The sequence below is a fragment of the Bidens hawaiensis genome, unplaced genomic scaffold (assembly GCF_021521415.1).
Source record: "Bidens hawaiensis isolate Kalapana, Puna unplaced genomic scaffold, B.hawaiensis_p1.1 tig00056415_1, whole genome shotgun sequence".
Classification (NCBI taxonomy): Eukaryota; Viridiplantae; Streptophyta; class Magnoliopsida; order Asterales; family Asteraceae; genus Bidens; species Bidens hawaiensis.
In genome coordinates this window covers 1186-25138 of record NW_027500168.1, presented here as the reverse complement: position 1 = coordinate 25138, position 23953 = coordinate 1186, and the positions used below count along the sequence as shown (strand labels likewise).

At 38.6% G+C, this 23953-nt stretch overlaps 1 protein-coding gene across 1 annotated transcript; it reads right to left on the bottom strand.

Annotated features, from left to right (window-relative positions):
- Window positions 1-1280: 1280 nt before the first annotated feature.
- On the bottom strand, window positions 1281-5805 carry LOC143601472 (root phototropism protein 2-like). Its single transcript, XM_077078877.1, has 5 exons — window positions 5743-5805; window positions 5549-5617; window positions 3607-3981; window positions 2283-2972; window positions 1281-1739 (listed from the first exon to the last, which is right to left on the bottom strand). Exons 1-5 carry the CDS (start codon window positions 5803-5805, stop codon window positions 1281-1283), a joined length of 1656 nt encoding a protein of 551 aa, XP_076934992.1.
- Between the last annotated feature and the right edge of the window lie 18148 nt (window positions 5806-23953).

Here is a 23953-nt window from a genome sequence, read left to right as displayed (position 1 = left end):
AAAATTAAAGATAAAAAATTAATAAAATACATTGTACAAGCAATAAGAAGTCTGGAATCTCAAATTTATAAAATTTTATAAATTCTCTTTATATACAACATTTGTTGTTTTATCACAATTATACAAATTGTCATCCAATATAAACAAATTTAGACCATGTCTGCTAGTTACCCTAAATAATGCAACATATAATGTTTATGAGAAAAAACTGGACATCGAAGGAAGAAAACAACCTTATAAAAAGATTGCTCTTTACTATTTTATACTCGTTTTTTATAATTATACTTGTTTGATCTTCAACTAATATTTTGCTTTTAATTTCGTAACTATTTACTTTAAGCTTTCTAACGAAATATAACCCAATTGCTAAAATGATTTTGGCCAGTGACTCATTAATAGCTAGTATGAATTGGATGAAATATTAGAATATTAGAATGAAAATTAACTATTTTATAACTCGATAGTGAAAATGAGTTTAACCTATGACTTATGGATAATACGGATTAAGAATATAAATTATAAATTAGAATTTAACATGATTATTATGACACATTATCATTATATTTTTATTTATTAGTAGGTTAGGATAATAATTAATAAATAAAATGGTCACTTGGTATAGTTTCTGGTTCTCATTTAATTTTTTGGTTTCTCTTTCTTAATTCCTAATTTTTTTATTACCATTTTTTTTCTCGTTTTTTTTTCACATATTTCTAATCTTTCTTACTATTTTTTTTTCTCGTTTTTTTTTTTCACGTAATAAATAAGTTTGTTTTTAGCTTCATTTCCCCTTCTTTCTCTTTTTTTTCCTAACTGTTTAATTTGATATTTTTTTATTCAACTTAGGTGATACATGAATACATAGCCTAATTAACATTATCAAAATATCAAAAAGAGTTTAACTTTTAAATATAAGCATTTCTTTGAAATTTCAATTTGAAGAAAAGCCTGGGAACTATATATATTTGAATTGCTCTCAGACTATAAGATCTTAAACTTAATATACTTTTTTAAACTTTCATGACCGATTTAAATTAAAATGTTAATGTTAAACATAAAACAAAATAAAACAAAATACTAGATATTAAAATAATCAATTTTATTTCATTTTCTTTCAAATAAAGTAATAATTTAGATATTTTACATATATGTGTAATAATCAGAGACTTAAAAATCTTGCTATATAAAGTTGGTGACCCATAACATGGCTTACCACTTCATTAATCTTCTCTTCATAGATACCCAAGAATCCCGACTTGAATATATTTATTTCGTACTCATTACGACATAGAGAATCTCCTCCTCCTCGGCTTCATACGATCCATATGATCATCAATATTAGTAGTGTCTTTTGATCCTTGTTTAAAAGGGTTTAACTTCCCTAAGGTTTTGGACACGGATGAGAAGAAAGTAGGTTTCTTCATTTTGGAAGCCACTTTACAACTCTTTTCCATATCGGATACATACATTTTCATCCACAATAATTCATGTCTCAGTCTTTCATTTTCTTTGGCCAGTTTCACATCTGTATTCACTTGAAGCCTCATACTTTGAGCACTCATCGGTGTGCTTTGCCCACTTCTTTCTTGTAATTGGTCAAAGTAAAGTGTGTGCAAAACTATTTGTAACGGAAGCCTTTTGTTTTTAGAAGCATGTACCCTCGCTTCAACCGATAGCTTTAGGGGGTCCATCGTGTTGCAAACTTTCTCTCGCTCGATTTCATCTAGGTTAGGGTGAGCCTGAAGGAAATTGGACGCGTTGAATCATAAGTTAACAATTTTTAAAAGATGGATCACCAAGTGAATAATATTGGTGTAATATGACCTGTAGTTTAACACAATTAAATATATGCAGCTTATGGCATCCTATTAAACACACTACTTTTAAGTGTTATTGTGTCATAAACAGGTCAGATAGGTTGAACCTGTTTAGACACGCCTGCCATTAACGTGTTAGCTCGTTTAAGCGTGCTGTTGTGTCATAAACGTGTCGGACAGATGAACCCGTTTAGACACATTTATCATTAACGTGTTAACTTGTTTATAATTTAAACTCGTTTATATAATTCAAACCATAAATTGCTTATCTTGTTTAACACCACAACTAAAGGTGCTGTTTGGGTCATAAACGTGTCAGACATGTTGAACCTGTACGTTTAGACGCATCAGCCATTGTCGTGTTAACTCGTTTATAATTTAAACTCGTTTAATTCAAACCATGGCATAGGATTCGATCCATAAATTGCTGATCTTTCAAACAGGACGCTTTGGAGGGAAACTTACCTGGAGGTAGATGTCAATGGCGCGGTAGAGATCATCATCGACATCTCGAACATGTTTCGGCACCAAACTAGCAACTCCATTGAACTGTGAAATGCTCAATGCACCATCTCTAGCGATCTCATGCAGATATGCATCAACCGTCTTCGCAACACTAACCATTGCCCGCGATGGAGCCTGATTACTCTTCTCCTTCTCCACGAATCCTTTCACAATCCTTCTTACACTCTCCAAATCACGCAATCTCTTTCCGTCAAATCTACTCGACAGTATGAGCAAATCGTCGACAGTTACATGCTCCAGGACAGCTGATATCAGTTTCTCGAGCTTCTTGCCATTGCTTTGTAGGAAATTGGCGAATCGGAGGAGGTAGCATAGAAACTTGATTGAAAAAATTGGTTGTTGAGTTTCAAGGGGTAATAGATCGACAATTGAATCCAAAATGGCTCGTTGTTTGTGTCTGGATTCATCGGTGATTGGAGATTTGGCATCGGCGATAGAATGGTTGAAGACCAAGTCTGGCAGCGATCGCTTGGCGAAGGTTGTGATTGCACAAGCTATTGCGAGTGGCTTCATGCGGTGTGATTTCATTGAATTGATTATTTTGTGGAAGAAGGTTATGTTGAGGTTTGTTAGTTCTTCTGCCCACCAGTTTGCGGGTGAACGACTAGGGGAATCTGCTTCATCACAAGCCTGTAGGAGAAACAGTAAATCACACAAGTTGTAATATCTTTAGTTCTTTACTGAAACTGACTAAAGTGACACTGGTGTGGTGTGTCAGAAGTCATACATGTATGATAGATATAAAGTTGTTTTGTAAGGCCGTACGATGTAACAGGTGAGACAGGTATGTGGTTTGCAAAAGTTAGACGGCCTAAATAATGTGAGAGACATACAACTATACTAGTGTACAAATTTGAGGATGGTGTAGAGGTGTATATGCCACCGAAATAACCAACTCGTAATCGACATAACCGAAATCAGCTCAAAACGAACAATTTCAAACCGAATTTTCAGTTCGGTTTTGCATGTACCAAATAAATAACAGAACCATAAAAAACGAAAAACGAATTTTGTTATTAAAATAAAGGATCATAGTTTGCCCAAATGGGTAATAATGAATTAAATATTCGGTAGCAAAAAATATTAAGCTGCCAATTTTTTTGGGTTAAAAAATTTGGAGTCCAAATGACAACCGAGCCAAACGTATTGTGAAAACCGAAACCAAACGGTTTTCAAAAACTCAAAAGCGGAAGTTTCCCATGAATACTCCTAGGATAATGCATGTATAGCAAGCAACTTCCTGTACAAGAAATGGAAGATTTACCTTATTGCTAATCACTTGAGCACACTGGTTCACAATATTGATCTCTTGGGCTAAAGGAAGAAGATGTTGACATGATTTTATAACAGTAATGGCTCCGGTGAGACTAGATAGGGCCACTTGGGTGAGGAAGCCATGTGTGAGGTCAGCAAGGTTGTGTTCACAGCACTGAGCAGTCATTTCAAGGAACACTGCAGCACAGTGCAGAGCTGCAGCATTATTCACTGTCATCTCAACCTTAACACCATAGCAAAACCTTGCTACTTTCTCAAACATCTCTGCACCTCCAGGGATATTAGACAGGTCAATTTCCAGTTCTTGTTCTTTTGATTCCACTATTAATCTTCTTATGTAGTTACTCTTTGCTATTAACATTATCTGCCATAACCGAAAAATAATAATGTGAATTTTAGGGACTGAATGAGTGAATTCGTAACCGGAAAAAAATGAACCCAACTGTGAACTCGGTTTTCGGTTCCACAAAATCTTGCTTATTTGGATAACAGAAGAATTCAGTCGAATAAACTGAATAATAGCTGGTTTAACTGCATTACCGAATCAAATAAATCGGTTCAATCGGGTGAATTGGGCCCAGTGAGATTTTAAGATTTGTATTATTTATAAGGTTGAAACTATATGTACACTTGAACCAGGGGGCGGATCTATATAAGGCTTAGGGGTAGCCCGGGTTACCCCTCAACTTTGTCGGTGAAGTGTAAAATTAGTGTAAATTTTTTTCCTTTTTTCTCCATTTTATGTATAGGTTACCCCTAATTAAGTATTAGGATACCCTTAGAGACAAAGCAGACCTAAAGTGAACTTGGGCTCTGAATATATCCGGTGTATTTGTAGAAGATGCGGGGAGCTTAAAGTGGAGACTGCAGGTTGACGAAGATACTTGTTTAAAAAGTGTGAATTAAATATAGAAAATGCATAAAAGGTAGGTCGGGTGAGTGTAGGTGTAAAAGTAAAGTCTGATATATGCCCATATTATCAATAGTCAACTTTCTGTCCTTTTTTTTATTTAAACATTTTCTTTTTTGATATTAGTTAAAATAATTTTTTTCAATAACTAATATGGATTATTCACAAGCCATTGACCCCCTAGATCGTTTTCATTCCATCTTTAGAAGGAAACTCACCTATAAGTGAGAAATCGAAATATTTAAGTGACCCGTCCTAATCACTTGGACTAGAGATAATTGACTAGTCAAATTAGATACAGATTGATAAACCAAATTTTGGCTTCTTTATGGGTTTAATTTATTTATTTTTACTTAACTATTTATCATTTTATTTAGTTGATAATTTATGAATATTTAACGACGTTTTCCTAACACTTACTATGCATAGAAATAATGTTTATAATATATAAACATTTTCTTATGAAATAAAAAACTAGATGAATAGATAATTATATGAGATAATAATATGATTCAACCTACCCGCATTCTAATAGCCATTCGGAAAAATAATAAAATATGATCAGGTGGTTTATGGGCCCTCAATGATACAAATGAAAAAATGATTCGACCCGACCCAACCCGAATAGTTTACTAGACATGCATACAGCGTAAATATCTAATCCCTACGAAAAAATTATGGGTCCGTTACTGCCCCTCAGTTCAAAAAAAATTTTGGATACCCTTGAGATTTTTTTCTAAATTCGTCACGGCCTTGAACGATATTTTTTTTCTATGTGAGCGATTATTTCCTGAATGGAAGAGGGGCAGGGCCCACCAAGTGTGTGTGCGTAGAGGGCACGTTTAACATAACTCTATTTCTAGGGTGGTACATTTGTTGCATCATGTATGTTCAACGTACCCTCCTCCCGTTAAATTAGTCATTTCATCTCTCTCTGTTACTTGCCATAGATGCGTTTAGTATAGAGGGGGTACGTACATTTAGCCGACCCTTATTTCAAATTATAATTGTGTGACGATACCTTGTGAAGAGGGAACTTTGATTCACCAACTTGAACCAATATGTCAGATGGGATATCTTCACTGAAAAAATTTGAAGGGGAAATGAAATCATAAGTTTGTGATAATTTGAGGTTAAAATACAACAACAACAACTAATAATAATAATAATAATAATAATCAAATCTGAATTTGGGTAACAAGAAGATGATCATTACCAATGTTCAGTTGTATGCATTGCAAAAGAAAGCTTGTGGGTGCTATTGACCTTGGCAGCCATTACAAGAATTTGTTAAAGGAGATGAATGTGATGATGGCATCAGACTTATGGTTATATACTTATATATATATAGAGAGAGAGAGAAGTAGATATTGTCATCTCTAAAAAGTTGATAATATTGGTAAGAGAGCCTTTAAATTCTAATTTCATTTGAAATAAAGAATTTTTAGAACTACATAAACAATAGATTTTTTCTCTATGGGTTTTTGTTGTATTTGACGAGCAAGAAACGAGGCTATTTTCAATAATAAAAGTCCGTCTATCAACCAAATCCTAGAAGATACCAAATGCTTGTGGCTTAACATAGTTACTTAATCTAGCTTGTAGCTTTGTGGAATAATTGGTGTAAGTTTCGGTTATAATTTTCACGTTTATTGTTGGTGGTTTTGCAACGTCTAGTCTCTTACTAGTGTAGTGTCGCTCTGTTTTTTAATGGAATATACTTGTTCAACAAAGATGATCTATCTTTGTTGTCTTAATACATTACTACTATACTCACAAGTGTTTGTGCGCTTCTCTTGTTTTCATCACTTCAAATTGGTTTCGTAATGACTGATGCAAGCACCCATATTTAGAAAAACAGAACAAATGTAAATGTTTAAATTGATTCTCACACCTTATACTTGAACTAGATATCAGAAGAAAGAAAAAAAATATATTATTTTGTTTATTTTGGTATAATTATATAGAAATCTTAATATTCAAATATTTGCTCAGAACTATTTAAGGTTTTAAGATCGGTACGGTATAGTACTGATATTTTCCCAACTTTTTGTCTCCGGTACCAATATCCATTTTTGAGGGTTTTTGTTGAGCTCATCGACCATGCCAGTGATACCGAAAAAGTAATGATTAAATAGTTGGAAGATCTGGAATGAATCCCGTGCACTGACGTGTACTGCTTGCATCCAACCATACTCCTTTATAGAGTTTTGAAAAATGCAATTTAATCGTCCCAAAATCACATTAGTGATTTAGTGTCTCTAACTTTTCGCTTATCCATGCTATACCTTTTTCTCTTATATATCTTTAATCATGGTTAATATACGTAGTAACTACATACACACTTGCACACAAGGATATGATCCATTCAACACTAACATAAGGAAATCCAAATCAATTAAATTTTTATTAAAACTGACTGAAATGACACTGGTGTGATGTGTTTTTTCAGAAGTAATACATGTTATATGATATAATTGTTTTGTAACGACGCACAATATAACAGATCTGACAAGTATGTCCGTATGTGACTAAAAGTTAGACAACCTGCATTCTAGTGCATTTAACCCTTTACTCATGGTTAATATGTACACACTCATATGAGAATAGGACCATCTCCGAGGATTTAAATACTTCGGCTGTGCCGAAATGAAAAGGTTCGTAAGCCCTAGCAAGTAACGAAATATATAAGCTAATTTTTTAAACGGAGTTTAACGTTATAACAATAAATATGGCTAATATTAAAATCAAATACCGTAATAGCTAATGACTGACTGGTAATTTGTATGGCTCTCCTAGCACTATTGACAGCAAAGAAAAAAATGAGGCAAAGAGAAATTTCAACAAGCTGCTAATTCTTTTATTTTTTTTACTTGATTTATATTCTTTTAGTTTTTAATTTTGGTTTAGGCCAAACAACTTAAGCTTGATTAAATGGATTATGGGCCAATGAACTAGTGGGGGGATGGTAAGCAAGAGACTTGGTGTTTCATGTGACTTAGGTTCGATTCTTGCCCACAACATTTAGTTTCAGATGCACCAGGGTGATAGTGGGAGGCTAGGCGATTATGTAGCTTACACTAGTTGGATCCTTAAACTGAACGGGTTTTATCTCACCGTACTTTCATGTCTTCGGGCAAGTATTCACGGGCGTTGGCCTTATGTGAAGGTTTTTCCCAGATCAAAAGACAAGTGTATCCCGATTCGGTGAATTTAGCCAGTAGCTCATTTGAAAGATTCGTTTGCCGTTCAAAAAATGGATTTTGGATTAAAAAAAACAAGAGTTCTGGGCCCTATATATATATAGGGAAAGGATCAAGAGAAAACTCACCTTTAGAGAGAAAACTAAAAAACTCTTAAAACTCCTAAAGTTAATTAAAAATAAAAAAAATATTTTCAAAATTCTGTTTTAGCAATTATTCTTATATTTTCTTATACTTCACTCGAAAAATATAAAACAAAAACCACTGTAATGCACATACGTATTACTGTGCGATACCGTTGTATTACATATGTGTATTATTATGTATTTTTTAGTTTAATAGTGTTTTATTGCATATATTCAATATTTATGTATTGTATATGTGTAGTAATGTTGTATTATATGAAAAAAAAATAATAATAAAATAAAAGTCGATGTGGTGCACATGTGCGTTAATGTTGTATTACACATACGTACTCATGTGTATTCGATATGTGTATTAGTCTTATATTGCATATATACAATAGTGTGTATCAAATATGTGCAATAGTGTTGTATTCTATGCAATACAAACACTTTTGCATATATGCAATGCACACTATTACACATGTGCACTATACCGACAAGTTTTTCTTTTCTTTTCTTTTTTTTAACCAATAACAACATATAAGAATAATGGAAAAAAAAGAAACTTCAAAAATTTTTTTTTTTTTAAGTTAAAAATAGTTTTTTAGAAGCTTTTAGGAGTTTTTAAGTTTTCTCTTTAAGAGGAGTTTTCACTAGAACCCACACCTATATATATATATGTAACAAGAACTTTCATTAAAACGAAACAAAACAACCCTGAGCCCATCCTACCGAGAAGCTAGCAAGGACCGGGGAACAACCAGAACTCAAGATTACAAAGTCAAACTTTTCCAACGAGACCAATCTATATACAAAAACTTTGCTCTATTTTTTATCCACAAAAAACTTAACACCTTTATCTCGCCGAGGATGGTTTCAATCTTTATTAGTTCGTTCTCGAATATAAGTTTATTCCGAGCTCTCCATAAGCTCCATATCACCACCATCATTACTGACTTCACCACTTGCCTTTTATGTTCCTTCTCCGGGACCTGACTAAGAGAGTTCAAAATACCTTTATTGAATTAACTTCGGAAGGGGCTAGGTCACGCCATCTGCTAATGTTCCTCCAAATCACCATCTTAATATAGCAGTTAGATCATGGATGACCTTTTGTCCCTCCAGCCATCAAATAACAATTACAAATGTTCGGTCTAAATAACACCTTTCTCTTTATCAAATTATCACAAGTTGGGAGACGATTAAGAAAAACCCATCATACTAAAACATTCACCTTCATGGGAACCCATTTATTCCAATCCAAGATGAGCCTAATAATTATAAGATGATAAAGATCCACTAATATTTTATAAGGTGTGTATATATATATATATAGGGTTAGGTTAGAATAAAAACCCACTTGAGGTGTGAAAACTCTAGAAACTCATTCTCAACCACAAGTTTTTAATTAAAGATTAAATCTTGTGGTCCACAATTAAAGTTAATAAAAAATGTTAAAGTTTTTCTTACACTTTCTCTCTCCTGAAAACATATATATAAATTACTAAAAAAATGTAAAAAAAATAGCAAAACATGTTTTTTTATGTTTTCGATGTTTTGTATTAAATGTTACAACATATATTACATGTTACCAAAAAAAAAAAAAAAAACGATGTTATTTAGGGTTTTCACACGTTTTTCAACTCAAGAGGGTTTTCAAACTATACTTCTCCTATATATATATATATATATATATATATATAGAGAGAGAGAGAGAGGATCAAGAGAAAACTCACCTTTAGAGAGAAAACTAAAAAACTCATAAAGAATTAATTTTAATTAAAAATAAAAAAATATTTTCAAAATTCTGTTTTAGCCATTATTCTTATATTTTCTTATATTTCACTCGAAAAATAAAAAAAAATAAAGAAAAAAAAACCGTTGTAATGCACATACGTATTACTGTGCGATACCATTGTATTACACATGTGTATTACTATGTATTTTTGAGTTTAATAGTGTTTTATTGCATATATTCAATATTTGTGTATTGTATATGTGTAGTAGTGTTGTATTATATGGAAAATAATAATAATAAAATAAAAGTCGATGTGGTGCACATGTGCGTTAATGTTGTATTACACATACGTACTAATGTGTATTCGATGTGTGTATTAGTCTTATATTGAATATATACTATAGTATGTATCAAATATGTGCGATAGTGTTGTATTCTATGCAATACAAACACTTTTGCATATATACACTTTCGCATATGTAGGCTCCTGGACGGATCGTACACGGGATGTCGCTAACAACGCAGGTGCGGAATCCCTGCGTAGGTAGATACGAGTGTAGAGTATGTAGAGATCGAACACGCAAGCAATAAACCAAACACGTTATATTGATAACGAACACGTGACCCGAGGTCACTATTACAGACAATGACACGTAACACACGAAGTGAACAACTGAAACGAAACCCTAAACGACCAACACAAACTGTTTCGGCTGAAACAGTATATAAACACGACAACTTCGCCACAGGCGAAGTTGTCAATAACTTCGCTGATTCAACAAGTTCGCCATAGCGAACTTGTTGACAACTTCGCGTATTACAAATATAAACATAATCAAAACATAATTGCATTACAGACTCGATTACAAATGCTAGACTATGAACTACTGACACACATGTACCAACAGACTCCCCCTTGGCAGTAGCTTCATATCTTGATCTTCAAATCTTGAGTCTTGTAATCTTGCATCTCTATGCATGCGCCCCTTCTCTAACACATACCGACACTACCCGTTGATATTTCCTAGCTTGATCCTTCCAAGCAGGAATGTAGAAGATCTTCTTCTCGTTGAGCACTTTCAGATCAGCCTGCGATAGATTAACAAGATGCATCGGGTCGTAAACCCGAAGTACTTCTTGTTCATCCTCATCTTCCATTACCGCCTCAGCTGTCTCACAATCCACGTACCACCATTTTAGATCTTTGAGCACGTCCTTGGGCATGCACTTCATCGGTACTTCTTTAAGGCACCGGATCGGTTTGTATTTCATTACCATCCAAGGTTTTCCATCAACTCTCAGACCTCTATCCTTGTCTTCGACAAGTTTCCCCTTTTTTGGTTTCAGTAGCTCAAACTTTTTCTCTTTAACGCACTCTTTCCACACGATCTTCGCAATGATTCTAGCCATGTTGTCTTCACTTCTGTTTATCAATCCCAATCTGGCTAAATCTTTTACTTCACATTCTGGCAGTGTGTTTAGAGATCTCAACTTTCTCTGGAAGTACTGAATGCCATCGTATCTCTTGATCACGAAGAGCCGCAGCTGCTCGTCGTATAACCAGCAGATAATACCTTTCTTGGCTTCCGCGTATCCCTTAATATTGTAACTTTTTCTGAACATCTTAGGGACCGCCGGCTTCTTCGTCTTTATGAACCAGTGGGCACAACCCTCCTTCCATTTCGGTTGTTCCTCCCACTCAGCATCTTCCTCCGCGTTCTCATCACCCAAGTCTGGTCTCTCAACCTCCGGAATCTCATGTTCCACGGAGTCATCAACAATCTCACCTTCCTCTAACACGTCTTCAACCGTAATCTGCTCTCCAATCCTCTCGATCTCATCAACTGGCAGCACATCGTCTTCAATCATAAACTCATCATCCTCCTCATCCAATTCTTTCAATGCGTCGATAACATCTTCAACATCATCAACCGCTACCACGTCGTCACCAGCTGCATTTGTAGACTCCCCCTCAGCTGTGGAAGCCCCAAGAGCCTGAGAGGTTCTTGGCAGCTCACCACCTGCACCTTCCGGTGCATTGGGATCATCGTCATGATCTTCTCTCCGTTTCGTCCTCAACTCATCTCCCCTACAAGTCTTCTCCCCCTGAGATGCCAAGAATGCCTTGAAGGCATCTATAACTTTACCGTGTTCAACCAGGAGGGCTGCTTGTAGTCGATTGGATTCCACTAGGCTTTGAATGGTCTTTGTCTGTTCAGCAACAATCCGCTCTAGTGACGTAATCCTCTCGGAATCTGAAGTAGGCGTTTGAGTTGGCGGGACATCAGCAGCAGAAGTGACCGCAGGTGGTACACTTGGTAACCCTGCAGTAGTAGTGACGGTCGATTCCACAAATCGTGCAACTACCACCGGTGGATTAAGCGGTTGGGGTGGTAGAGACACAATTGCTGGTGCCGACGTCTCGACAGCAGTAACCTGTGCTGTGGAAGGAATAAGAGACATACCGGACAAGGCAGGTGGAGCAAAACGTACTAGCCTCGAAGATTCTCCAGCTCCGGAACCCATACCTGTCTGTTCTCTTCGTGAACGTCTGAGCACAATCTGCACTGCCTTCTCTTCATCAACTTCGTCGTCATCCTCGTCTACAGTTCTCGGCCTCTTTCCCGTAGTTCTCTCCCGAGACACCATAAGTCGTCTCGCTTCAGCAAACGTTTCTTCTAGATCGGAGTCAGCTACCGAAGTAACTGCTCTAGTAACATCTATAAACTGAGGACCCAAGACATCCATATCAAACAAACCATGTCCGCCAAAGGCAGCATCAAGATCAACATCTTCAGCAGTAGACACAGCAGGAGATACCGCAGCTGGCACAGCAGCAGAGGCAACAGTAGATACAACAGGCGCAGCTGATACAGCATGTGGTGCTGCCGCCTGATGTGGTTGCGGGTCTCTGAACTCGTCCCCTCCTGCAGGAACATACTCAGGATTGATGAGATACCCGAATAATGGAGTATGCCTGGGACGCAGCTCAGGCTTGCTACGAGTGCTCGAAGTGCGGCACTGAGCAAAGATACGTTTCGTCACGCATTCGACGTATCTAATCGGGCGTCTCTGCGGTAGCGACGGAGCGACATGATTCAAAATCATCTGTAAGAAACGAGGATACATAGTGAATCGCTCGCGCGCCACAGCCCTTCTCTGACGATCGATCTCGTAGAATATCAGCTGACTAAAAGAATATCGGCGGTTGTAAGTCAGCGCTATCATGGCTGACTGCATCGTCGCGCCCATCCCATCTGTTCCTGCCTTCCTGCCGGACATGCATACAATCAATACATGCATCAGGAAGCGCCATTGATCAAACAGAAACCCTTTCCTCCTCTGCGAGTCCCCCAGCGGACCCGAATAACCCATCCTCAAATAAGCTCCATCACTGAAAGGAGCTACGAACTCCGTTGGGTCATCTCTTGTTTCTTCACCGAACTGCAGAGCCAACCGTATATCTTCCGAGGAAAACTGTATGTTATGACCATTTACGGTTGCTCGCATCACCGGAGGCTCAGGCCTACAATCATAGTACACTGTCTGCCAAAAGTCTTCAATGTTAGGCAGAGAAATGGGCAGTGTATTTGTGATCGCATGAAAGACTCTTGATCGCTGGAGAAATGTGATTATCTCCCTGTAGTCTTCTACGCCTCTTACGTCTGGATCTAAAATGATGTACTGGTTATGGGCCGGAAAGAATTGTCGTTGATCATCACCGTCATCACCACCAGCACCTCCAACAGCAGCCATATCTGCACAAAACAAAACAAGTTAGAGAACAGTTAAGCAACTCACAAGTTCGCTTTGTACCACGTGCGAAGTTGTGATTAAACCTGTACAGGCGAACTTAAAGGTGAGGCGAAGTTGGGAACAACTTCGCTTCAACTGTAAGTTCGTCAAAAAACTGTTAAGAAAATTGGTATAGGCGAAGTTGATGATAACTTCGCCTTATCACGACATCGCCACAGGCGAACTTGAGTTCAAGGCGAAGTTACGGATAACTTCGCCACAGGCGAAATTAATCTCCTGGCGAAGTTGTGGATAACTTCGCCTGAATCTGAAACGGCGACTGTTCAGATTCAAAGGGATAGATCCGATGTTTTCACAACGATTTGACGATCCAGGAGTAGAGAACAGCTTATATTAATGGTTTTGAGACGAAAAGGTCGTCCATGAACACGTAATACACGGTTGAAAAACTAGGTTTTGAAGGTTCGACGACCCGAGGTCTCGAACCGGATAAAACTATAACGAACGAGTAAGTTTGTGAATGATATTGACAACACATACCGTCAAAGAACACTAGAAACTGAAATCAAAGATCAAAAACGGAATGTAAACAAGATCGCCGGATAAGTTGGTTTAGATTATATGTTCGCCGGAATATTGAAATATATGTTACTGTTCCAGTTTTAAAAGCCTTATATAGGGCAGAGTTGGTTCAGGCGAAGTTACGCTTAACTTCGCCAAGGCGAAGTTAAGCACAACTTCGCCGAATTCAACAACTTCGCCCTAAATTTCAAAATCAGCCCTTTAAGTTTGAAGAATCTTGCACTTAACATTAGAAGTTTCCAAAAAGAGTTAAACAAATATGATCAAGACCCAGTAACCAACGATAAATTAATATAACTACAAAAATAGAAAAACTTATAAAAATTTAACGAAATAAGGGATCAAATTTCAGTCTAGCCAGGGACCACTACGTTTTAGACAAGATCCCAACAGGAATCATACTAACTACGTGACTGTCACTTGGATCCGTGTTTAGCTGTATTATGACATAAAGAAACAGGTTGTAAGCATGTAAATAACTTAAATGGTTTTCATCGTTTCTGTGATACGGATTAAGGTTCAGTTAAGCTCAAAATTTTAAGTAGGCAACAACTCAAAGATAATGATGTCTTCTATCTATTCTCAAAGCGTATTTGGCTATACCCAAGTCACCCCGAATTGACTTCGACCCATAGTGTCTGATTAACTTGTATATACTCGTTGTCTGTTTCCCGTTCTCTTCCTACTCCAGAATTGAGAAGTCTTGAATGTTACTATGTCTCATAAGTACTAAAAATATACATGTTTTTTTTTTTTTTTTTTTTTTTTTTTTTTTTTTTAAACCAAACATTCTTATTGACTTCGGAGTACTAAACCACTGCAAGTCCCGAATCTGGATCACTGCAATGTCTTGAAATGCTTTCTTCACGGGAATCAGAACACTCACGGGCTCGTGTATGACTGGGTAGTCGCTTTTCTGCCTATCATTCGAAAAGATATGTATGAAGACATACAAAACTCTTAAGGAGTTTCCACGTAAATTCGAGTAGTTTAAGTTAGTATCACATACACTTTTACGCACCATAAAAATTACCATGACATACAATGACTGTTCTAAAGCCTTTTAAGCCTAATAACTTCACTAGTTAAGCACACACAATCAGTATATATATCATTTTCCAAGGTTGGATCAATTTTCTGTTAAACACAGCAAAGAACTTCTTACGAAGTATTAGACTTGAAAAGTAATTTCATTTCCCATAAAAATTTTGATTTCAATCGCCCCGATCACGTCAAAGTCGTCAGGTCAACGGCAATCCTGAAGATCCAATGGATCAACTGGACCGACCACATACAAGTATGTGTCCATCTTACTAAGAATGACCGACTAATTTTCAGCAACTGAAAGAACACATGTCATAACTGCCCCGGTCACTTTCAGTCTTCCGGTTAATGGCTATCCTCATTCTCTAAGTCGAAACGAGGACCAAAACATATCCGAGGATATGTCCATCAAACTGAGGTAACCGACTAATTTTAAGCAATAATGACACACATTTTTTTTTTAGTACTTATGAGACATAGTAACAATTGGTAGTTGCACGATTTGTGGAGTCGACCGTCACTACTACTGCAGGGTTACCAAGTGTACCACCTGCGGTCACTTCTGCTGCTGATGTCCCGCCAACTCAAACGCCTACTTCAGATTCCGAGAGGATTACGTCACTAGAGCGGATTGTTGCTGAACAGACAAAGACCATTCAAAGCCTAGTGGAATCCAATCGACTACAAGCAGCCCTCCTGGTTGAACACGGTAAAGTTATAGATGCCTTCAAGGCATTCTTGGCATCTCAGGGGGAGAAGACTTGTAGGGGAGATGAGTTGAGGACGAAACGGAGAGAAGATCATGACGATGATCCCAATGCACCGGAAGGTGCAGGTGGTGAGCTGCCAAGAACCTCTCAGGCTCTTGGGGCTTCCACAGCTGAGGGGGAGTCTACAAATGCAGCTGGTGACGACGTGGTAGCGGTTGATGATGTTGAAGATGTTATCGACGCATTGAAAGAATTGGATGAGGAGGATGATGAGTTTATGATTGAAGACGATGTGCTGCCAGTTGATGAGATCGAGAGGATTGGAGAGCAGATTACGGTTGAAGACGTGTTAGAGGAAGGTGAGATTGTTGATGACTCCGTGGAACATGAGATTCCGGAGGTTGAGAGACCAGACTTGGGTGATGAGAACGCGGAGGAAGATGCTGAGTGGGAGGAACAACCGAAATGGAAGGAGGGTTGTGCCCACTGGTTCGTAAAGACGAAGAAGCCGGCGGTCCCTAAGATGTTCAGAAAAAGTTACAATATTAAGGGATACGCGGAAGCCAAGAAAGGTATTATCTGCTGGTTATACGACGAGCAGCTGCGGCTCTTCGTGATCAAGAGATACGATGGCATTCAGTACTTCCAGAGAAAGTTGAGATCTCTAAACACACTGCCAGAATGTGAAGTAAAAGATTTAGCCAGATTGGGATTGATAAACAGAAGTGAAGACAACATGGCTAGAATCATTGCGAAGATCGTGTGGAAAGAGTGCGTTAAAGAGAAAAAGTTTGAGCTACTGAAACCACAAAAGGGGAAACTTGTCGAAGACAAGGATAGAGGTCTGAGAGTTGATGGAAAACCTTGGATGGTAATGAAATACAAACCGATCCGGTGCCTTAAAGAAGTACCGATGAAGTGCATGCCCAAGGACGTGCTCAAAGATCTAAAATGGTGGTACGTGGATTGTGAGACAGCTGAGGCGGTAATGGAAGATGAGGATGAACAAGAAGTACTTCGGGTTTACGACCCGATGCATCTTGTTAATCTATCGCAGGCTGATCTGAAAGTGCTCAACGAGAAGAAGATCTTCTACATTCCTGCTTGGAAGGATCAAGCTAGGAAATATCAACGGGTAGTGTCGGTATGTGTTAGAGAAGGGGCGCATGCGTAGAGATGCAAGATTACAAGACTCAAGATTTGAAGATCAAGATATGAAGCTACTGCCAAGGGGGAGTCTGTTGGTACATGTGTGTCAGTAGTTCATAGTCTAGCATTTGTAATCGAGTCTGTAATGCAATTATGTTTTGATTATGTTTATATTTGTAATACGCGAAGTTGTCAACAAGTTCGCTATGGCGAACTTGTTGAATCAGCGAAGTTATTGACAACTTCGCCTGTGGCGAAGTTGTCGTGTTTATATACTGTTTCAGCCGAAACAGTTTGTGTTGGTCGTTTAGGGTTTCGTTTCAGTTGTTCACTTCGTGTGTTACGTGTCATTGTCTGTAATAGTGACCTCGGGTCACGTGTTCGTTATCAATATAACGTGTTTGGTTTATTGCTTGCGTGTTCGATCTCTACATACTCTACACTCGTATCTACCTACGCAGGGATTCCGCACCTGCGTTGTTAGCAACATCCCGTGTACGATCCGTCCAGGAGCCTACAATTGGTATCAGGGGTCACGTGTTCGTTATCAATATAACGTGTTTGGTTTATTGCTTGCGTGTTCGATCTCTACATACTCTACACTTTTTTTTTTTTTTTTTTTTTTTTTTTTTTAAATAAACACAAAGGCATGGTTACTCGGGATTGATCATCCCGTTCAGCTCAATTAGGTTTTGAAATCTGGATTTATCAAACGCTTTTGTAAACAAGTCAGCAAAATTTTCAAGTGTATCAACTTTTTCGATCTTGATCAGTTTCTTCTCAGCACAATCCCGTATGAAGTGATGACGAATGTCAATATGCTTAGTTTTACTGTGTTTCACGGGATTGTTAATTACTGAGATGGCGGCAGTGTTATCAATTAAAATAGGAGTGAGTAAGAAATTCAGACCATAGTCGCGTAATTGTTGCTGAATCCACAAAACCTGAGAGCAGCAGTTGGATGCTGCCATGTATTCAGCTTCGCATGTTGAAATTGCAACTGATGTCTGTTTCTTGCACTGCCAGGAAACTAATCTTCCTCCAAGAAACTGACAGCCTCCTGTTGTTGACTTCCGACTCTGATTGCATCCCCCATAATCAGAATCTGTATATGCCACCAGTTCAACGTCTCCTCCCTCTGGGTACCACAACCCTAGTTTCGGCTTGCCTCTGAGATACCGCAAAATCCTCTTCACACCTTTCATGTGAGATTCCTTTGGGTTTGCCTGAAAACGAGCACAAAGACAAACAGCAAACATTATATCAGGCCTAGAAGCAGTTAAATACATTAAAGAACCTATTATCGCCCGATACAGAGTTGGGTCCACAACTGCGTCACCATCTGATTCAGCACCCAATTTGTGATTGACGCAGATTGGAGTGTCATATGGAGAACTGTCCTCCATCTTGAATCTCTTCAGCACATCATGAACGTACTTCGTTTGATGAATGAACATCCCGTCCTTCTTTTGATCAACCTGCAATCCTAGAAAGAAAGTTAGTTCACCCATAGCACTCATCTCGAATCGTTTCTTCATGACAGCCTCAAAATCCTGACACATGGATACTCTTGATGCAGCAAAAATGATATCATCCACGTAGACTTGAACCAGTAGGAAGTCACATCCTTCTCTCTTCACAAACAACGTACTGTCAATCAATCCCCTTTCAAAACCATTTTCCAGCAAGTAGTCCGATAACGTTGAATACCAGGCACGAGGTGCCTGATGTAACCCATACAACGCCTTGCTCAACCTGTATATGTGATCAGGAAAGTCTGGGTCAGGAAAACCCGGAGGTTGCTCAACATACACAACCTCATCAACTTTCCCGTTTAGAAACGCGCTCTTCACATCCAACTGAAATACCCTCATCTTTTTAAATGCAGCAAACGCCAAAAACAATCGAATCGCTTCTAACCGGGCGACAGGAGCAAACACCTCATTGTAATCAATACCCTCTTGCTGATTAAAACCTTTAACAACCAGCCTCGCCTTATTTCTTACGATAATTCCCTTATCATCTCTCTTACACTTGAACACCCATTTTGTGCCTATAGCATGCACATTCTTTGGTTTTTCAACCAAAGTCCAAACTTCCATTTTCTTGAACTGAGCCAACTCTTCTTGCATGGCTTCGACCCACGAGCTGTCCTTTAAAGCCATTTGATAGTTCTTTGGTTCAATTTGGCTTATAAAGCAGGAGTACAAACATTCGTTCATTATACCCGTTTCTTTAATGCTTGCATAAACACATGTGTGCTCATTAAAGCTACTTCTGGATTGAACACTGGAGGACACATCACCTATAATATTCTCCAATGGGTGATCTTTGTGAATTCTCGTGGTCGGAACAGCACCAACATGCAAATTATCTTTCAAATTTGAAGAGATCTCATCTATAGTTGTTTCTGGCTGAGAGTGAAAAGGATTAATAAACTCTTCTTCAGTTGAGGCCGCAGGGATATTGATAGGATTTGATGTGGAAGGTTGAGATTTCTCAAACATCTGATGTTGCAATAGATTCTCTTCCTCATCAAGTATCATCTTCGTCACAGCTCTTTCGTCTTCTTCAGAAATTTCCAAATCAGGTACGTTAAACGACTTAAAAAGTTTAACATAGTTGAAAAGCTCAGCAGGTCCATTGCTTGGTTTTGGCGGTTGGTAACTAGTAATGTCGGTGTTACAAACCACCTCCACCTTGCAAGTCGACGTATTGAAGACCCGTCTGTTGGGAGTCCCAACAACATAACCGACTAGGATTCCCTCATCGGCTACTTCTCCAAATTTCGAATTAGTCTTCAAAATCGAACAAGGAGACCCAAATGGTTCAAGACCGCACAAGTTGGGCTTCCTTCCGTGCATAAGCTCGTAACAAGTTTTTCCAAGTCTCTTAACGGTTAACACCCTATTCAGAACATAGCAGGCTGTAGCAACTGCTTCAGCCCAGAACATCACAGGAAGCTTCGAGTCTGCCAGCATAGTTCTGGCTCCTTCAATTAACGTTCGGTTCTTCCTTTCAGCCACTCCATTCTGTTGTGGAGTATACGGAGCGCTGTATTGATGTTCAATTCCCTTCTGAAGACAGAAGATTTCCATTTCAAAGTTCTTGAACTCTGTCCCATTGTCACTTCTGATGAATTTAACTGATTTACTCATGACGTTCTCAACTTTTGTAATTAGATTCTTCACCATTTGAGTTGTCTCGTCTTTTGTTTTCAGAAAATATACCCACGAGTATCGCGAGTAGTCATCAGTTATCACCAAGCAGTAAGAAGTACCACCTAGACTTTTTACATTCATTGGACCGAAGAGATCCATATGAAGTAGTTCTAGAGTACCGGCAATAGAATTAATCTTCTTGGTGAGATGGGATTTCTTGTGTTGCTTTCCCTTCTTGCATGCTATACATTTGTCTTCAAAGTTAAAACTTTTTAAGGGAACGCCCATCACAAGCCCATTCTTGACAATGAAGTTCATCTTCCGAAGATGAATATGTCCCATTCTCCTGTGCCATAATTCTGATTCTGATTCGCTTGCTTTTGTCATTAAACAAGATTCTCCGGTGGCCATTTCAGTAGACCTCATGTCCATCACATATGTATTTGTTTCACGTGGAGCTTTCATTACTATCCATTCGTCTGGTATCTGAAAACCAGGCTTCAATACTATCGCTTCATTCTTCGTGAAATGGACAGTGTAATCTTTATCACAAATCTGCGACACACTCAGCAGATTGTGCTTTAATTCCTCCACAAAGTTTACATTCTCAAGTGTCATTCTCCCATTCGACACAGTTCCTCTACCGGTAATCCTTCCACCGCTCTCACCAGCAAAACTCACTCTTGCTCCCTGAACAGGTTTTAAATCTTGCAACAAGTGTTTGTTGCCTGTCATGTGCCGGGAACAGCCGCTATCTACAATCCAAAGATTGTTGGCAGCCCTGTTCAACTGTTCCTGCACAATAAAACAAAGAGTTAGAATCTTGGGACCCAAGACCAATTGGTCTTGGATCGATACGTCCCGTACCCTGGCTTTCTCAAGTTAGCATCAGGATAATTTCTGTAAGTCCTGTTAGGGAATCTCCCTGCAGATTGAGTGTAATGCCTTCCAAACCTTTGAGAATTGAAAGTGTTATATCTTGTGGTTTGGTTGTAAAACTGAGGTTTGTTTTTATGAAAACTTGAATTCGTTACATTTTGGCATTTTTTAAAGTTTTCATTTTTAGCAGTAACAAAATGACGCTTATACTCAGTTTTATTTGGCTTCACACCTCTGAATCCCGGCTTCAAAGGGCAATCTGCAACTAGATGTCCTAACTTGTTACATCTAAAGCAACATCGACTCTCCATTTTCTTGTCAAATGTTGGTTTGGATGTTGAGGCAGTGTTACCAGCCGTTCGTCTCACATAAGGTGGGACGTACGGATTGAGTGGAGAACTCTTTTTAGAAACTTTATTTTTATCTCCATCGGTGGGTAACCCTACCTTCTCTTTTGTCTGACCAGATTCGGACAACTTATCCGAATCCGATGAGACTGGACTCGAAACAGAAATATTCACTTTAGAAACAGGCGAACTTGTTTCGCCACAGCTAACACTTGGTTTTACACTTGTAATCTTGATTGGAGTTGTCTGAGGAACTTCGAAATCAACAGATTTCTGAACACTCGGATTATAGGTATAGTTGTGGTTAAAGGGTGGTGGAACTTTGTGATATCCGATTCCTCCTCTCTTTGCAGAGGTACCTTGATCACTCACGAGGTGATCAAGGATGGCCGAGGAATTCCTGAACTGCTCAAGTTTGCGGTTCAGTTCCACCACCTTCACCTGGTGGTCAGCAATCTGTTATCCCGATCAGCAATCACTTTAGTTTTTTCTTCTAAAACTTCATAACTAAGATCAATTATTTCAATTTTCTCAGCAAGTTTAGTTTTTAGGCTTTGAATGTCTTTTTCACATGCTTTTATTTTAATTTTATAACTTGTTTCTCTTGCTTTCGTAAAATGGTGATCTTCTTTAATAGTTTTAAAATCAGCATCTAAACGGACGTACTGATCAGTTATCGTAGTGAGTTGCTCAGACAAATTCTCACAACTAGTACAAATATTCTTAGTACTTACCTCGGAGCGATTATCCTTGTCATCTGCCATGAAAGCGGTTTCTTCTTCATTAGCTTTCTCATTTCCATCAACCTTCTCACATTCTTCAACTTCAGACTCAGCCATGTTCGCTTGCTCACCAGAACCACTTGAATGCAGGTTCCAGTTGTACTCACCTGCCTCTCTGGTCAACATGGCATTAATCTCTCTATTAACTCCAGAGTGTTGTGTAGGCCGACCTTGTCCTCGCTCAACCCTCTCATTTCTGCATTCCTTGGCAAAGTGCCCGTACTGTTGACAATTATAGCACCTTACCTTGGACTTGTCGAGCCCGGGCCTACCACCAACAAACTTTCTCCCAGTTTTGTTCATAAACCGTTTTACACGCCTCATAATCATTGCCATTTGCCATTGCAAATCCATCTCCTCCAGATCATCAGCATCGATCTGGTCGTAGTCCTCATCCAGTACAGCAGGGTCCACAATCTTCCCCTGGATGTAGTTTTCGTAGGAAGCAATAAATGATGCATAGACTGCAAACTGCTCTTCAGCAGATTTTACACTCATAGGCATCTTGGAATAATTATTGCTTGAGGCATTTGCAGAAAAACCACTTGAGGATGCTTGAGGCTTTGAAGTACTTGATCCTCCAGCAACGAAACAGACATCACCGTTCATGTTCACAGAAACGTTTCCTTCATGAGAAGAGTCAGGACCTGACTCCCCTTTCGAGTAAAAAGCAGCAGATTCAGGCCTCGAACTTGAGCCTGAGTTAACCTTTGCACCATACATACCAGGGTCTTGTATCTGATCTGTTGGTGTTTCTTTTCTAACCATATTAAGCTCATAAGTTCTGAGCTTGTTTACTGCTGTTTCTAGATCATAATTTGGAAAGTCTCTGTCTTCCCTCATAAGAACGGTGTACATTTCCCACTTCGGTGGGAGAGCATCGAGAAGCTTTTCAACGATCTCTTCTTCTCGGTACGCAATCGAATAATTGCTAAGCTCTGTCATTAGATGATAGTATCTGGTGATAATATCATCCAGTGATTCGTTCTTCAAAAATTTGAAGACGGAGAACTGGGTCTTTAAGAGTTTGATCTTTGATGCACGGATACCCACATTCCCCTCGAATCTATTTTCAAGAGCATCCCAAAGCTCTCTCGCAGAAGTGTACTTTCGGAACGTATGGAGAACCTCTTGAGGAAGTGCCATTGTTATCGCAGCATGGGCCTTGCTTTCGGCCTCGTACATTTTCTTTTCTTCGTCCTCCATTTTGCTGTACTTCTTAACCACGTCACGGCCTTCGTATTGCATAGTTGGAGGGATATATCCATCCTGGATGCACACCCACATTTTGGCATCCTGGTATTTAATGTATTGGATGAATCTATCCTTCCATGCCACGAAGTCAGTTCCTTTCATCAACCTCGGGGCCTTAGTGGCTGACCCCGCTTCTACTTCCATCTTGACCAAATCGGAGATGTTAATTGACGACATCCTTGCGAAAACCTGAAAAACCTGAAAATACAAAAAAATATTAAAACAGCTCAGTAGGCGAAGTTAAGAGTAACTTCGCTTGAAAGTTAACTTCGCTGAAAAGAGAACTTCGCTGGGTCTTAAATTCGCTTGACTTGGCGAAGTTAAAAATAACTTCGCTTAGAATGAGCGAACTTAGGAGGTAAGCGAACTTGGGTGGAAAGCGAAGTTGCGGATAACTTCGCTAAGGCGAACTTATGAGGTAAGCGAAGTTGTGGTTAACTTCGCTAAACCTTATATCTTCGCCGAAAACCCTAATTCCAGTGACGGCAACTTCGCCTGAAGAATGGTAACTTCGCCCGAAGAACGGTAACTTCGCCCGATGAACAAGGAAACTGTTCAGATCTGATTTCGTCAATCCAGCAGTTTCCGATCAATGCAATGGCTTGAAAATGACTGTCAAGCACGAGCAAAACACAATCCCAACAAAAAACACGTCCCGCGAATAGGTCAAACGAGACGTTTTCTACACCCGCGTGA

Bases quoted from the DNA above. Each gene is read 5' to 3' on its own strand.
- LOC143601472 (XM_077078877.1), bottom strand. From the start codon at position 5,805: ATGGCTGCCAAGGTCAATAGCACCCACAAGCTTTCTTTTGCAATGCAT. The intron at 3,982-5,548 runs GTATCGTCACAC...CGGTTATGGCAG, and splicing joins CAAAGTTCCCTCTTCACAAG to ATAATGTTAATAGCAAAGAG. The intron at 2,973-3,606 runs GTAAATCTTCCA...TTTCTCCTACAG, and splicing joins CTCAAGTGATTAGCAATAAG to GCTTGTGATGAAGCAGATTC.